This window comes from Microcebus murinus, chromosome 6 (assembly GCF_040939455.1).
Source record: "Microcebus murinus isolate Inina chromosome 6, M.murinus_Inina_mat1.0, whole genome shotgun sequence".
NCBI classification, from domain to species: Eukaryota; Metazoa; Chordata; class Mammalia; order Primates; family Cheirogaleidae; genus Microcebus; species Microcebus murinus.
The window spans coordinates 83,029,065-83,046,987 of record NC_134109.1 but is presented as its reverse complement, the minus strand read 5'-3'; the positions used below and the strand labels follow the sequence as shown (position 1 = coordinate 83,046,987).

General features: G+C 40.4%; 1 protein-coding gene across 2 annotated transcripts in view; it reads left to right on the top strand.

Annotated features, from left to right (window-relative positions):
• The first annotated feature begins 1,293 nt into the window (after positions 1-1,293).
• The window catches only part of FRMD5 (FERM domain containing 5), a 296,365-nt gene continuing 279,735 nt past the window's right edge, over positions 1,294-17,923 (top strand). For both annotated transcript variants that reach the window (XM_020285994.2, XM_012766671.3), the window contains exon 1: positions 1,294-1,612. In XM_020285994.2, the coding sequence (XP_020141583.1) occupies positions 1,511-1,612 (102 nt within the window). In that variant the 5' untranslated portion in view covers positions 1,294-1,510. The remainder of the gene's footprint in view (positions 1,613-17,923) is intronic.

The window sequence follows — 17,923 nt, the reverse complement described above, 5'->3', positions numbered from 1 at the left end:
ACTTGACTCTAGTTCTAGTCTTATAACTAACTCTTCAGAATTGCATTGAAAAGAGAAACCTCCCAAGGCTATTAAATGGTACAAGCAAGACTGCAAACAATAAGAAGAGCAATCCAGGTTATTAAGGTGGGGGGGGGGAAGAAAGATCTCCCCATGCAAAGATTGGGAAAAAGAATCCAAAGACACTAGGGAAGAAGCATACTTTAAAGGTCAGATATTTTTCTAGGCTAATGTAGGGTTTCATTTTTGTTGTGTGTTATACCTATAAACAAGAACAGTATAAGTGAAAATAATAGGGAAGTATGCACATTTCATTATTTTAAATTAATATGTTTATTACAGCATTTATGTTCTACATAGACAGGATTTTTAAATAACATTTCCTTTTATCAAAATTCTTTGAGGAAGAATATGTCCCTTAAACGTAATGAAGTCTTGGTAAAGAACTTTAAATCTTTAGATGTGGGGTCACAAAGAGAAGGAAACAATTTTTTTCCTTTGGGATTTATAACTCCTGAAATACTGTAGTGTTTTGTTTAGGAAGTCTGAAGACATGATCCCAGTTCTAAAGGTGCAATAAAGATATCCCATCCATTGCCTCCTCTGCTTCCTATCAGCTGAAGGAAAATGCCTCAATCTCCTTTTGTCTTCTGAAAATAAAAGGAGGGAGGCAAAGGGTGTTAGAGTGCAGGGTTTTTTAGGGGTTAAACTGGGGTGCTTAAGAACCTCTGCAGTTCCCACAGTTTTTACTTAAGAGGCTCTTGTAAAGCGTAAAGCAGATGTTCCTCCAAATAAGAGGGCTGGAATACAGAGACTCGCCGGGAAGTCTTGGGGTGCAGCACAGGTTGGGGGGCAGCCGCCTGGTCTGTAGCGAAAGGTGCCCGCATTCTGCAGGTGCAGGGATTTTGATCTGGCACTCTGCCGCCTCCCCGCCCCGGCTCGCAAGAGGACTGGAGCCCCAGCGTTGCAGGGTGCGGGATTTGGCCCCTGAAACAGAGCTCAAACATATTCCAGGCAGCAGACATCAATCCAGCCAGGGGCCCACACCTGGCCCGGGGGAGGGGAAACGGCATCCAGGAGCCCCACGTTTGGGACGCTAGAGGGCCGGTCGGGCTTGGCTTGGTCCGAGTGCTTTCCGGTGATTGCTTCCCCAACCCGCCCATCATCCCAGTACCCTGTCTCGATTGGCTCTTTCGCCTGCCACTCGGTTCCGCCGCGCTGACCCCCATTGGCCCCCTCCGGCCGAGGCCCCGCCCCATGAGCTGGGCACGGGCGGTGGGGCACCGAGGAGACAGAGCTCGGCGCTTGGTCTGGGCTTTGGGGGGGAGGCGGTGGCAGCTGAGAGGGAGGAGAAGGAGGAGGAGCGGGGCCAGCAGGAGGCAGCGGCAGCTACCGGGCTGGGGTGATGGTGCAGGTGCCCGGGGTCGGCGCGGAGCTGCCGGGCTGAGGGGCGCCTGGTCCAGGGTCCGCAGCGCCGCCGCGTCGCTCTCGGGGGCGGGCGGGCGGGAAGATGCTGAGCAGGTTGATGAGCGGCAGCAGCAGGAGCCTGGAGCGCGAGTACAGCTGCACCGTGCGGCTGCTGGACGACAGCGAGTACACCTGCACCATTCAGGTCAGCGCTGCGCCGCCCCGCCCGGGGGACCCCCTAGTCCCCAGAGTCGGGCCAACTTGGCTGGCAGCCGCCGCCCGGGGGTCGCCCCAGCCCCAGCGCCGCGCTTTGTCCGTTTCTGGCTGCAGCGGACCGCCCGGTGCAGGGCGCTTTCTCCGGAGCCCCTGCCGGGGACCCGGCACCCGGTGCTAGGCGCCGCCGCGGGGCGAGTCCTCGCGTCCCGCACCCCCAGTTCCTCCCCTGTCCTCTCCCTGGGTGAGGGTGCCCCTTCCTGACTCCTCGAGCCCGCCCGGGTGGGGAGCACCTTCCGAGGGCGTCCGGAGGGAGGCGGGCGGGGCAGGAGGCTCCTAGCTTGGCCGCCCCGTCGGGGGGCGCAGGCTTCGGCTCTCCGGCTGGGCAAGGACGTCTGGCTGGCTTTTCTTATCTCTCTTTGGTTGGAAGGATAATGGTTTATGTCATAATTTCCCCCCCAGCATTTGTGAGTCAGAGCCTTCAGAAGGTAGAACTGAACGCGCAGCCCATGCAGAGTGGCCTATGGAAGGGAGCCCAGCCCTCTGGGCTTTGAAGATTTAGGGCCCCCTCCCGCCTTTCGAGCCACCAAACCTTATTGTGCTGGGTAGTTTTGGGGGGCGTGGGATAAAGATTTATCAACAAGTCCCAGCGATTTGGGGGTTGGCTGTGGCCGGGAAGAATCGGCGACTTACAAAAAACACCAACAATACGATAATGCTGCACAGCATTTACCTCAGAACCTGGTGTTTTTGAAGGGGTTTTTACAACCTTCACTACTGCTGTGTGGTACGTCAGGAGTAGTAGTCTTTCCCGGGAATGCAGTCACAGCCCTCTCTCTCCTCCTTTATAGAAAAGTCAGAGATTGAGAAAACATTGACGATGCTCTGGTGTTTGGTGTTTAGTTCATCAGCTGGGAGGATCCTGCGCTTTTACCGCCTGAAATTGCTCTTTGTGGAAAAGCAAATTGAGTTGGACCCGGAGGGGTCTCACCTGATCCCTTGCCTTTGCAGCATGAAACCAGAGGCTGTGCTGCTCGGCTCTGATGTGACAGACAAAAACTGTCGGCCTGGGTCCTACCCTTCTCAGTGTCTCCCTGCCCCCGCCCCCTTATTTATTTATTTTTGCTGACAGTGCTCAATAGCGGAAAATAGCGTTGTGTGAGAAAGACGCTGGGTCGTGTATGAGAGCAGCTGCTCTCTGCTGACTCCGTGCTCAGTTCAGCTTTCTCGCCACTTTCCCTTTTCTCTCCCTCCCCTGCCCCCAAAACCAGCTCTGGGCATAAGTGCTGACTCCTGCCAAAGATCCATGAGGGTAGAGAAGGAACACAAGATCTCTTTTTTAAGGTCACTTAAATACAGATTAAGCAGTCATAAAGATGCTAGCCATCAAGTGAAAGGATTTTTGTGGTTGAATATGATAGAGAGATGCTATGTATTATTTCCTTACTGAATGAGTGGCATACCACTTTTTGTTTCTATTGTATCATTGTGCCATGTACAGTTTTTTGTCTTTTTCTTTTGGTGGGATAGGAGAAAACTTCAAATTGACATCTTCACCATTTGAATATTCATACATTGTCAAGATCTTTTAAAGTCTTTATCCTTTTGTTTTAAAATTTAAAGCATTTACACAATAGCATATGAAGAGCAGTGACTTCGTGAGTCCTAATAATACTTTGGGGTATGTGGTAAAATAAGATTTCTGGGGAAGATCATTAACTTTTGCCAAGGTATAAAGTACAAATGAAACACAATTCACATCACTATTCTGCTAGAAATGATTGATAACCTGGTGGTTTTAAGGTATCACACAATAAGGCATCGAGTTATGTTTTTCCCAGTTAGTGGAACCTTTGAGTTTGGTTGATTGGTGTTATAATTGTGGGTAGTTTTTTATTAGTGTTGAGAAAAGAATATTTTTAAGTTAAACAGGACTTAGTGGATTTATGCTTGCTATATCCTACTATGGGTGTATTTATTTTCCTACTGCTCCTATTTTACATTATTGCAATTTAATGTCATAAAAAATCTATGCCACTTTTTAAACATTAAGATGGGTGTAATATGGCCACACTGTAGTAACTGTCCATTATTTAGACATGTTAATGATTGTGCATTGTGATTCTTATATAGAATCTAAAAAACACAGGATTTCTAAAGTGTATGTAATGTTGTCATTCTTTGACACCACTATTGTGAATTGCTTTTGTTTTTACCCATGTGGGGAAATGTAGAAAAAGGACAATATCGAAATTAACATTTTTTGCATATTGTTTTCCTGAGTATTTAGAAATTGACCTTTTCTTAGCAAGTTTTCTCCTTGTACATTTCTGTAGTGTGTGTGTGTGTGTGTGTGTGTGTGTGTGTGCGCGCGCGCGCGCATGCATGCGTGTGCTCATTTGTCAAGCACTGGGCACAGTCTTTTGAATCGGTATAGAAAGGATCTGTGAGCTTCTTACTAGGTTAAGCAATATTCCCAACATTTTAGGCATTTGCAGTACTGTATATTTAAAAAAAATTTTGGTGGTAATTTGAACTCCTTTTCCTTAAAGTGTTGTATGTCATATTTTTGTTTAAATAAGGCTATCTATTTAAAAAATATTTTAGTGCCTCTTGAGATAACCAGAGACCATTTAGGGTATTATAGAATCAGAAATGTATCACTGGGTTGGAGTTATGATAGCTACATTTGGTAAATATCAGTTGTAGGAAATTCTGTCAAAGTATTGGTCTGTCTTTTCATAATGCAGCAGTAATACTGATCTGGCATTTAGGATGTGATATTAATGTAATGAAAATGCCTTATATCTTCTCAATGAAGGTTGCCACAGTTACCAGTCTATTTTCTTTCATTCTTTCTGATATGCAAATGTATTTGTAGAACCTGAGAAATGAAAGTATACATGGGAGGGTTGTAGTATAATTGCTCTCCTGTGAAGAACATTGTTAACAGCTCCCTGCCAGTGTTGAAGGTCATTGCTTCATAAATGCAGGTCTGGTACACTCATCTATTTTTCAGTCATCTGTTTCATTTATATTTACTTACCACATTTGCCATCTTACTTAATTTTATTTGGAAGAAAATAGGGGAAATGAAAAATGAAAAGGCTACCTAATATCTTTGAACTCAGTATACTGAATGGAGTCATTTAAATGCTTAGGTGTATAATATCTTAAGGAATAGATTTTTTTTTAAGACATGGGATCTTGCTATGTTGCCCAGGTTGGACTCAAACTCCTGGGCTCAAGTGATCTTCCTGTCTCAGCTTCCTGAGTAGCTGGGACTATAGGCATGCATTGCTGTGCCCAGCTTCTGAGGAATAAATTTTTAACTATCTTTCAGGTTATGATAGTTTACAAATTATTAAGAATATATATTGCAGAATTTCCAGTAGAGATATTTATTAAAAATATATTTTCAAATCAAATATATTAATCACTTTTTTGTGATTACTGAAAGGTGAAGCTACTTTAGAAATGACTTTGATTTTACTGGGGACACATTGATATAGCTGATTAAGCAGTCAGGTTAAATTTTGCAGTTAAATAAGATACTATCATAAATAAAATGTTATACAGAGACAGTTCTACAGTGGAACCAATATTTGGATTTGATTGTGGCTCAACCATTCAGTAACTGTAGGATCTATGGTAAAGGAGGAAGGGAGAGAACAAATGTGTTAAGCTTTGTGCTTGCAAGGCATTCTATATGTGGTATCTTATTTACTTCTCAGCAGCATTATGGATTGATTATATATCCATTGTACCCGGTGAAGAAAGTGGGATTGTAGGTTGGTAGGAGAGTTGATGGTGTGAGTTGAAGGGCTATGAAATAAACATTCTGGTTGGTCCTTTGCTTACGCCTTACCTCAAACATTTGAGAGGTAGGTAGTATAATACCTATTTTACAAATGAAAAGAACTGATCCAGGAGGCCAAAGGAACTTGCTGAAAGTTACTGGGTGGCCATACTATATAATATATGTATATATATTTTAAAATTTATTTATTTATTTATTTTTAGACAGAGTCTTGCTTTGTTGCCTAGGCTAGAGTGAGTACCGTGGCGTTAGCCTAGCTCACAGCAACCTCAAACTCCTGGGCTCAAGCAATCCTTCTGCCTCAGCCTCCCAAGTAGCTGGGACTACAGGCATGCGCCACCATGTCCAGCTAATTTTTTCTATATATATTAGTTGGCCAATTAATTTCTTTCTATTTATAGTAGAGACGGGGTCTCGCTCTTGCTCAGGCTGGTTTTGAACTCCTGACCTCGAGCAATCCGCCCGCCTCGGCCTCCCAGAGAGCTAGGATTACAGGCGTGAGCCACCGCGCCCGGCCTAAATTTATTTTTTAAAATTTCAGAATATTATGGGGGTAAAAATGTTTTATATAAATTGCTTTTGTACCATTTGAGTCAAAGTTCTAAGTGTGCTCATCCCGCAAATAGTGTACATGTGAATTTACCCACCTCTTCCCACCTGCTTGATTTCTAATGAATGTTATTTCTGTATGTGTACATAAAAAATATTGATTGATTAGTTCCAATTTAATGGTGAGTATATGTGGTGTTTGTTTTCCCATTCTTGCAATACTTCACTTAGGAAAATGGTCTCCATCTCCATCCAGGTTAATATAATGATATGCTCTCATATCTAGAAAACCCCAGAGATTCTGCCAAGAGACTACTGGAATTGATAAATAAATTCAGCAAAGTCTCAGGTTACAAAATCAATGTACACTAATCAGTAGCATTCATATATGCCAAGAACAGTCAAGCTGAGAACCATATCAAAGACTCAATATCATTCCAATAGCAACAAAGAAAATAAAATACTTAGGAATATATTTAAGGAGGTGAAAGACTTCTGTAGGGAGAACTATAAAAGACTGAGGAAGAAAATAGCAGAAGTCATAAACAGATGGAAAAACATACCATGCTCATGGATTGGTAGAATCAACATTGTTAAAATGTCTATATTACCCAAAGTGATCTACAGATTCAATGCAATCCCTGTTAAAATACCAACTACATTTTTCGCAGATCTAAAAAAAATAATCTATGCTTTGTATGGAAACAGAAGACCCTGTATAGCTAGAACAACCTCAAGCAAAAAGAAATAATTGAGAGGCATCAACTTACTAGACTTCAAGCTATGCTATAAGGCTACAGTAACCAAAACAGCATGGAACTGGCACAAGAACAGAGACGTAGACCAATGGATCAGAATAGAGAACCCACATATAAAACCATCCTCACATTGCCATCTGATCTTTGCCATGCTATATTTTAATGCTGGTCTTCTTGTCCCTTAATCCCATCTTTGTTTCCTCTCCATTCTGACTCCCCAAGTCACTTTACCTCCCTATACCTTCATGTTCTCATCTATATAATGGGAATATTAATTTATTTCATAGTAAAAAGAAAATGACTTGGAAATATCATTAAAATAATACTACTAAGGAACATTTAAACAGGTTAACATACTATACATTGTGCCTTATTCTATTCAAATAAAAAGTAGAATTGGGAAATGTTTTACCTTTTTTTTGAAAATAAATCAATTTAAGTCTTAAGTCCCCTTGAAATGATTTCTGATTAGTCTCAATGAAATTGTAAAATCCTAGGATGGGATAACTTGATTCTTTATTAGAACTCTTCTTTAAAATTCAAGAGTTTACATTTACTTCCTTTCTGTTCTACCAAGTCTTTGGATTTACAGGGGCATCTATTGCCTGGACTGTGATTTGTCTTTTCAAAGAACTTCTTCATATTTGGTAAGTGGAATCCTTGGTTTCATTAATGCAAAAAGAATGTTGTTAGAGAATTAGGATAGTTTTATTCACAGAGAAAAACACAAAGCTGTTGTATTTTCATGAATATTGATTTTTAAAAAACTTTAATAGGTAATTATGCTGTCTCGGGATCTCTGTTACAGTAGCATGTCAGTTAAATTCTTAACTCTTGAAACTAAGTTCCAAAATTAGCCTTCTGGGTTCCTAAAAGCATTTATATTCTATTTCTAATTTCTATATTAAATATTTATTGTGTAAAACTAATGCAAATCAGCCTTTTTGGTATAGAAGGTAAATTCTAGATATGCAATTGTGCTGTCATTCCTTTTCTTCTTGAAACAGTGCCCGTAAAGGAAGTGTCAATGGCATCCAAGAGAAATCAAGCATTCGCCACTGCAGATTTTACTCATGGGTATTTGTATGAATTTGCATTCTATTAAATGCTTGAAATGAATATGGTAAGGGAGGCAGTTCAACATAGTGTTTTGTTTTTTTCTTTTTCTTTTGAGACGGAGTCTCACTCTTTTGCCCTGGCTAGAGTGCCGTGGCATCAGCCTACCTCACTGCAACCTCAAACTCCTGGGCTCAAGCAATCCTTCTGCCTCAGCCTCCCAAGTAGGTGGGACTACAGTCATGTGCCACCATGCCCGGCTAATTTTTTCTATATGTTTTTAGTTGGCCAATTAATTTCTTTCTATTTTTAGTAGAGACGGAGTCTCGCTCTTGCCTGCAGGCTGGTTTCGAACTCCTGACCTTGAGTGATCCTCCTGCCTCAACATAGTGCCCGGCCTCAACATAGTGTTTAATAAAAAAGCAGGTGGTTTTTGAGTCCTCTGTTTGTTACATTGCCCAGAGACTCGTTTATCATGTCTGTGCTATCATTAATACATAACACTTAAAAAAAAATTTATGGCTGGGCGCGGTGGCTCAACGCCTGTAATCCTAGCACTCTGGGAGGCCGAGGCAGGCGGATCGCTCGAGGTCAGGAGTTCGAAACCAGCCTGAGCAAGAGCAAGACCCCGTCTCTACCATAAATAGAAAGAAATTAATTGGCCAACTAATATATATAGAAAAAATTAGCCAGGCATGGTGGCACATGCCTGTAGTCCCAGCTATTCTGGAGGCTGAGGCAGAAGGATTGCTTGAGCTCAGGAGTTTGAGGTTGCTGTGAGCTAGGCTGACGCCATGGCACTCACTCTAGCCTAGGCAACAAAGCAAGACTCTGTCTCAAAAAAAAAAAAAAGAAAATTGCCAAAGCAAAATCAGACAGTCACCACCCAAAGACAAAAAATAGTCATTTTTTTGTTATACAATTGTAATGATTTATGAATAGGTATGAAAACATGTAACCCAAAATAAGAGGAAACAGGCATTAGTTTTAGGAGAGATTTACTAATGATATAATTGCTGTATTAAAATATTTGGGATTACTTTAAGAAATGTATTTTTATGGTAGATTATACTTTAGAATTTATGAAGAATAAAGTAAGAGAAAGCTAAAAGCTAAACCTTAAGAATTATAGTACCTAGTTCAGTGCCTTATGTAGTTATAGTTCAATAAATATGCTAATTTGTTGTACATGATTGCTGTGCTAACTTCAACACTTTAAAATTTATCATTCCTGAAAACAATATTTTCTAACAATTATATACCCTTTTTTATAGTTTCAGCCCATCCCATTACAAACCATTTTGCTGCAACCCTTCTCCCTGGTGAGAAGTACAGTATGTAAATATGGTATTTATGGAGCCTTTGAAGTCTCTGATAACTTTCTGCAGTTATCCTTTGTTGAATTAGTGGAGTCCTAGTCTACATAGCTCTTATGACTTTTTGGTTTGTCTCTTAGGATTTCAGGCCTTTTAGGTCTCCCCCTGCTCCCATCTCTGTGGGTTTAGAGGGCTTAGATCAAATGAATACTGTGTAGTGCAGTGCTTTATGAAACGTTAGAGGTCTGCCAGAATTAGGATTTTGAGCATAGGGATCACCATAGCCACAGAAACCTCCTTCACACCTTTTTCCTATGTCAGTCAGTACCACATAAAATAGGATGCAGACCTCCCCACAGCCTCATTTTCTAACTTCTTGCCTCAAGAGGAAGTGAACCATGCTTTTCAACCTGTTTTCAGCCTGTCTATTTTAGGCTGAATTCATCTTTGATAACCTCATCTATAACATTCTGACTCTGCAGACCCTGTTTCATGGAGCAGCCTCCTGTGGGTTGCTCTTCCCTCAGGTGTGCCTAGCCAGGGCTTGAACTATGGATGTGAATATCATGGAGGATTGGCAGCAACCTTACAGCTGCTATTTCTCACCTTGTTGGTGCTCAGGGAGCAGGGTGCTGTTCTTCTGGAGGCCTGGTGGCTGTTGTCCTTCTGTTTTCTGGCCTTGACCCTTGGGGCTTAGGTCGGCCACCTGAATGGGTTTCTTAAGCAGCTAAGGGTATTAAAGCATCTGCGTTCCCTCGTTGCAGAGTGAATGGTGTTTCCCCTAAGAGAACAATATCTATCTTAGCAATTGAAGCAGGTCTTCTGTTCCTTTAAGACTCTCTGGACTGTGGTGACCAATATAACTCTTTGAACTTTTATAAACACTTTAAATATAGGTAGAGCCAAAGATAGACCAGGGACAGCAGAGGGTCTAAGTGTACATATTTCCAACCTCCAGTTTCTCTGAAGAAATTTCCTTCTCAGAAAAATTTAAATTATGGACTTCTTGCTTCACAAGATCACTGTGTGATCCTGATTATTGTTGTCAATATTTTGATCAAGGTAGGCTTCTGTATTGGTCTATCATCAGTTGTAATTCCTGTATTATTTCTAAGGATAGCGTTTTACTTCTTTGATCTTTCCAACTTTTTTATATCCTAGATTTGGAAGGCAGGAACTTGTAAAGCCTCTTAGGTTCAAATTCTCCAGGGTTTTGCATGCTACCATTAGATGAAACACAAATGTGTATGAATAAAGTTCTCTAAAGAGATCCTTCCGTGCCATGCTCGTAAAGGCAAAATAATTGGGCCACATGCTTGGCAACCACTGAGTTTGTGTACAATAGCTCTATTCACTTGTCTACAGAAAACACCCCTTTGACAGCGATTATAGCTTTCATTCTCCCCTCCTCTACTTCTGACTCCTTGAATTACTATGACCTCATCTGCTGGTTCATCTTTAGAGGCACTCTGGACCACTCCAGAAATGCTATAGGACTCATTCCTGTGTGCTAAAGATCATTTCAAAGCCTCAGACACCAACCACTGCCCACCAAGGGAAATCATTCAAGCCCAGGCCCAAATCTAACTATTCTCATGTCTCATCTGAATCATCTTACTGTGTTGCAACTCAGGGACTTTTCTTTTTTAGAAATTATGAACCCTGTCAAAAGCGTGGAAAATAGAGTGCAGGATCTGTTGCAGCAGTGATTCTTAAAAGTGTAGTTCTTTCCTACCTACTTGGGAGGCTGAGGCAGAAGGATTGCTTGAGCCCAGGAGTTTGAGGTTGCTGTGAGTTAGGCTGACACCACGGCACTCTAGCCTGGGCAACAGAGTGAGACTGTCTCAAAAAAAGAAAAAGTCTAGTCCCTGAATGGGCATCATCAGTATCACCTGGTGCTTGTTAGAAACGCATATTCTTGGCCCCACCCTAGACCTAGTAAATCAGAAACTCTGGGGATGGCCAGGTGTGGTGGCCTACACCTGTAGTCCCAGCTACTCAGGAGGCTGAGGCAGGAGGATGGCTTGAGCCCAGGAGTTTGAAGTTGCTATGAGCTAGGCTGATGCCATAGCACTCTAGTCCAGGTGAGCAGAGCAAGACTCTGTCTCAAAGAAAAAAAGAAAAAAAAAACTCTGGGGATGGAGTTCAGCAGTCTTTTGGTTTTTGTTTTGGGGACAGAGTTTCACTCTGTTGCCTAGGTTAAAGTGCCGTGGTGTCAGCCTAGCTCACAGCAACCTCAAACTCCTGGGCTCAAGCTTCGGCCTCCTGAGTAGCTGGGACTATATGCACGCACCACCATGCCTGGCTAATTTTTTTTCTCTATATTTTTAGTAATCCAGCTAATTTCTTTCTATTTTTAGTAGAGATGGGGTCTCGCTCTTGCTCAGGCTGGTCTCAAACTCCTGAGTTTAAATGATCCTCCCGCCTTAGCCTCCCAGAGTGCTAGGATTACAAGCATGAGCCACCACAGCTGGCCTCAGCAGTCTGTTTTAACAAGCCTTCCAAGCTTCCTATGCTTGCTGAGGTTTAAGAATCACTACTACTGGATTACAGAGATATTTTGTAGGTAAAACTGACAAGTCTTGATTTACTGGATATAAAAAGTGAAGGAGAAGGGAAGAATTAATCTCAAATTCTAACTTTTGATTTATTTCTGAATGGCCTTAACTTGCAACATAAAAGCTAGCTTGTTTACAGATATGCATACCTATCTTCAAGTGGGCAGGAGTCTAGAAATTCCACAATGGGTCATTATACCAATTTGATACTGTTGTATTTATTGGTTAGTATTTTTTTGTCTCCCCTTCCCTGACCTAAAAACAATATGATTGTTGTATATTTTTATATTGTTTTGCAAACAAATTTTCTTCACAGCTTAAAGCACTGGGGGAAGAGTAAAGGCCCTTGGTGTCTGGGGACTTTCAACCTACAGGCTGCAGACACATAAATAACTAACTATAAAACATTATAGAATTTGGGGCTAAGACAAGGTGATAAACTGTGTCAGTGCAAATTTAGGGTGGAGCTTGGGAGAGGGGGAGACACTTCAAAATTCATAAGCATTTTCAAAGGGGGTGAGATTTGAACCAGATTGTGAAAGATTGCCAGAAGCAAAAAATGGGCTGTGGGGATGGGTAGGGGGGAATTCCAGGTTGAGTTAACAGCAGGCTACTTGTAGGTAAAAAAAGCTAAACATGTAAAATCTTTAGTCTGTCCTTTAGTATGTTTATCATACTTTGGTACAGTTGAATCAAACAACAGAAATCTGCTTCCTTAGGGGAAATTACTGTCAGCAAATTTCAATCATACTTGACACACGGAGAGAAGTCAGTGCAAACTAAAAATGAATGCATAAAACTGCTGTTGAATAAAATCTAAAACTGTTTAACACAAATTAATGTTCTTCACACAGGAATGGCATTATATAAAGAAAAGGTGGATTCAGATTTCAATCTTAATTCTGTGGCTGCAGCAACTACATATGAATTTTATTTTCAAGAGACCTCTTCTCTTTGGCATCAGTTTAATCATCTGACAAAAAAGAGGATATCAAAACCAAATCCCAACATTTGGTTGATGTTTGAAAATTCTTTGATGGATCCAGGGCAGCCTCAGTTGTGCATTAACAGTTAAGAAATGTGACCTATGGAGCCCTAAAAGACACATTTCAGCATCTCTGTTCATAAACCTAAGTGGCCACCAAAAATAGCTTCTTTAGAGGACTGAGGATTGCTTCACTGAATTCCCCAGTGAACCCCTGCCTGTCAGCTCCAGAGTTCCCAGCCCTATGTAGGGTCTACTTTCAGCAGCCAACACAATGCCAGGCTAGAGTTTTGGGAATGGGAACCTCCAAGAAAGCACTGTTTGGCATTTGAGCAATCAATGTTCGGCAGAATGCCAATGCTAATAGGTTATTTTGCTCTGGAAAAGGAAAAAAAGAAGGGATAGTCTAAAGACTGATGAATAGAGGATGACTGACAACACGGGCACTCCACTTTGTTGGAGAGATTAAGGGGGCTTGCCTGTGAAGTAGTATTATGGGAGCCAAAAAAATTAGCAAAGGCCCACAGGCCTAAGACCTGAAAGAAATAGTGGTACATCAAAACAGCAGGCCCCAGGGCACACTCAAATGTCTGGCCACTTCCATTGAACTTGTAGTAGGAAAAAGCCAAATCATTAGGAGCCCTCATACCTGGCACTCCATAGTCAATCAAATTATCTTTTACCTTCAGGCAGGTGAAAAGCCTTTTTTCTCTATATTCTGATTTAATTCAAGGGCCTGTAGTCTGGGCCTCAGTCTAATTTTGAGGATACCTGAGTGGAAGAGTTGACTTCAGGATTCCCAGAGGATTCTAAAAACTCTAGGCAGGAGGTGCCACTAATATTCTTGTTTTGTTAGACGAGAGTCAAGCAGATAAGAGCATTGATCAGAACACAGAAAGCAGAAATAATCAATTCACCTAAGGATCTCAGGTATTTCTAGGGATAATTTAGACTGGAAAAAACATCCAGCTTGCCCTCTTTCAGATTTTTGCCTCTAGAAAAGTCCAAAAGCCCCAAAGTTATAATGGAATTGGAGGTTTGTAGGTCAGAAGGACTTCATGGATTGGCATTATGCCTGGAATGTTATGAGGCATATTGAGCCTGCAACTTCACTATATACTTATTTGTGCAACAGAGTAGCCCATAAGCTCTTTGGGAGGCCAGTCAGAAATTATGCTATCAAAAGAAATTTGGCTGTTGAATGAAAAATATCTGATAAAAACATAATGTCCCAGTACTAGAATGCAGCTGCTTCAAACTATGCCCAGCTTCAGATTCTAGTACATGTGAAATAGGTTTAAAAAGAAAAAAGCGATGGGAGTTTGTTTGGTGTAGTGGCAGGATGTAAGATACTGAACCAACTATTGCAATGTCAGATTTTATAAGCAGCATAGCTGATCTGAAAAATTATTACTTTCTTTGCTTTTTAATATATCTGGTGTAATTTAGACAAACTTGTTTAAATGCGTAGTCACAGAAATTACATCTAAGAATTGTTTTCTAATTTTATGGTAAAGAAGATATTACTCATATTCTAATTTTAAATATTGGATATACTAGTCAGTCTGATTATTTTTGAGACATAGATATAATGATATGCTATCTTGCTGCAAATTAGATCTTTCAGTGTGTTATTATAAAACATTAAGGACTATTTTTACTAATTGATATATGTCACAAAAGCTACCTTTACTTTTTGGCTGAAAGAAAATGACAAAAGAAGTAGAAAAACTTCCTTTTCAATTCCTGAATTCTATAATTTTATTTCTGTCCATCTTTCCTGACATGGTAGCTCTTCTGTCCATCTTTTATCTCCTTTGCTTTATACTAATTTATACTTTCAGCCACTCACTTGATATAGTCTCTTATTATAATTTTTAATTGTTATTACTGCTTAGTTATCTTTGCTGATCAGTTTCTTTGTGTGGTGGTCACACCTTCTGTTGTTAGTGGGACGTATTAAAAAAAGGTGTAACCATAATGTATAAATATATACTAAGGCATAAAATGAGAATATGAACTTTAAGTTCATTATTTAACATGGGAGTGTTGTATATTTTAGTTAACTGGAGCCTAAGACAATACAAACAAATGGAAATCTGTATTGTATAACATCTCGAAGCTCCAACCTAAAGATTGCTGAAAGCCTTGGGTTTTAGCTGGATTGGGTATTATATGTTTAGAGCTTTCTATTAACTTTCTTGCTATTATTTCTTAATGGATTAATAAATCTAACAAGACTCTATGTCTGTCTTTAGGTCTGGTACTTCAAGAATAGGTGGACATGGTGGGTGCACTGCTAATGGCCAGGAAAGTCTTTACTCTGTATATCTGAAGTTAGTGAAACTGGAGAGAGAGTTAAAATACTTGACTAAAGGGAGAAACAAAAGATCAAAACCAGAGAAACAGTAGGGTTGGCGCAAGGTAAGTCTTCAGCAGTATTACCTGGTCAGAATCGAGGGAGAATCTGGAGCAGCAGGTTGGGGATGATGAGAGAATATTGGAGATCTATTTTTTGTTGTTGCAGCTATGTGCGATGGTAGAGGCTTAATGGTTTAAAGGAGCCGTCTTTGCTTGGCCTCTGTGCAGGAGTAATATTTAAAATATTTAACAATCAGTGAATCATGGTGAATACCTCAGTGAGCAATATTCTGCCAGAGTGCACTGTGGCTGGATATAGGGCTCTCTGCCGTGCCAGACACTATTTAATGCTGAATACATCGCATTCCCTGGCTCCCCATTTGTACTTGCCAGATGTGGGGTCCAAATGATCTAGGGAGTTTTACCTTCCTGTGGAGCAGTGGGCCCATTCCCATCTTTCATATGCTTCCCAAATGCAACTCTTGATTATTTTCCCTTTTTTAAATTCTTCGTGGTTTTCCTATTGTCTACTGGATAACAGTAACCTTTTAGTGTGGCATAAGAGGCCTTCTGTGATCTCCCTGCTACCTCTCTTTCCAGAATATTTCCTTCTCATCCTCCATATGCATCTTTTCTGATTGCATGGATCATCAACCACCTTATCCCAGGGTAGATTTCCTCCCCAGTGTTGCTGGACCTCCTTATCCCAGGGTAGATTTCCTCCCTAGTGTTGCTGGACAGTGCCTTGAGGGACCTTATTATAGCACTTATCACATTGAAATGTAAATATTTACTCACATGCCTGCCTCTTACTGTACTGTCAACTATTCTAAGAGCAAAGATGATACCTTTGCATAATTAGTATCTAAGGTGTCACCTAGGGGCTTAATATGTGTTGATTGTAGATGTGCATGAATAGAACTATTAGCTCTGAAAAAGATGATTTTTATTTTTATTTTTTTTTGAGACAGAGTCTCACTTTGTTGCCTAGGCTAGAGTGAGTGCCTTGGCATCAGCCTAGCTCACAGCAACCTCAAACTCCTGGGCTCAAGCAATCCTGCTGCCTCAGCCTCCTGTGTAACTGGGACTACAGGCATGCGCCACCATGCCTGGCTAATTTTTCCTATATGTATTAGCTGGCCAGTTAATTTCTTTCTATTTATAGTAGAGACGGGGTCTTGCTCTTGCTCAGGCTGGTTTCGAACTCCTGACCTCGAGCAATCCGCCTGCCTCGGCCTCCCAGAGTGCTAGGATTACAGACGTGAGCCACCGCGCCCGGCCTGAAAAAGATGATTATTAATAAGGTAAATGTAAAGATACCTCTAGCTTGAGCTAAATACATTAAAGAAATGAACACATCAGATTTCCTGGTCTTGAGAGTTATGCTATGGTGACTTTAAAAGGTGGTTAGTTAGTGGTGAGGGTTGCACAACTCTGGGAATATAAACATTACAAAACACTGAATTGTGCCCTTTAAAATGGTGAATTTTATGGATTAGGAATTATATCTCACTAAGTGCCAATGTTTCCTGGTTTTGATAATATAGTTATATAAAGTGTTACCATTGGGGGAAGCTGGGTGAAGGGTACATGGGGCATCTCCATACTATTTTTTACAACTTCTTGTGTGTCTATAATTGTTATACAATAAAAGTTTTTAAAAAGTTATTGAATTAGTTTTTCTGACCAGATGTATTTATTATTAAGTTGGGATTTATGGTTTAGAATAACTATAGAAAGTTTTTTCACTTGATAAAGATTTAGTTACTTTTCAAAATAATGTAGGATTATTTATAAGTAGGTAACCTGAGAATAAAATAAACTATATTCTAATAAAAAGATAAATTAAAGGTAGTATTTATTTTTTGCATCATTTTTTTCTATGATTCTTTGTTTTTTATAATATTTCTCTGACATAATTACAATTAAAATGAATGTACTGACAGGCTAAGTGTGATGGCTCACGTCTGTAATCCCAATACATTGGAAGGCCAAGGCAGAAGGATAGCTTGAGGCCAGGAGTTTGAGACTGGCCTGGAAACATAGTGAAACCTAATCTCCACAAAAAAAAAAAAAATTCTCTGAGTGTGTTTGTGTGTCTGTAGTCCTAGATATTCAGGAGGCTGAGGTGACAGGATCACTTGAGCTCAGGAGTTTGAGGCTGCAGTGAACTACGATTGTGCCACTGTACTCTAGCCTGGGTAACATAGCAAGATCCTGTCTCTAAATAAATAAATGAATAAGAATGTGCTGCAAATTGTGCATATCGTAACATGGTGCCATTTTTGTTTCTTAGAAAATTATCTGATGTAATGTCCATATTAAAAATTTTAAAATTGTAATATGAGTTAATTGATTTAAAAAGTTATTGACTTCTTTTTATGTTCTAGGCTCTGTGATAAGCACTTTGTATGCATTCTTTCATTTAATACTGTTAGACAGAAAATATTATTGTCCCTAATTACAGATGAATACAATGAAACTTATAAAGGTTAAGTAACTTAATATCTTAGGAGTAGTAAGTGGGGAACCTGGGATTTGAACTCAGGTATGTGTGATTTCAGAGTTGTTTTTACTGCTCTGTAATAATGATTTGGGGGAGTCAGGAGATCTCTGTTAAATGTCTGACTCTGACTAACTCTGAGACCTTGGGCACATAACTTAATCTCTAAGATGCAATGTAACCTCTTATCTGCAAAATGAGGAGGCTCAAATAGAAGATCCTTCCAGTCCCTTTTAACAAAGACATTTTGTAGTCCGCAAGAAATTTGTCCATGGCTCAATAAGTGTTTTTTTTTTTTTGGTGTGTATATGTGTGTTCCCTCTGTGAAGGATATTCTTTATAAATATACATATTCCTTTTTAAAAATATTTTTTAAAGACAGGATATTACTGTTGCC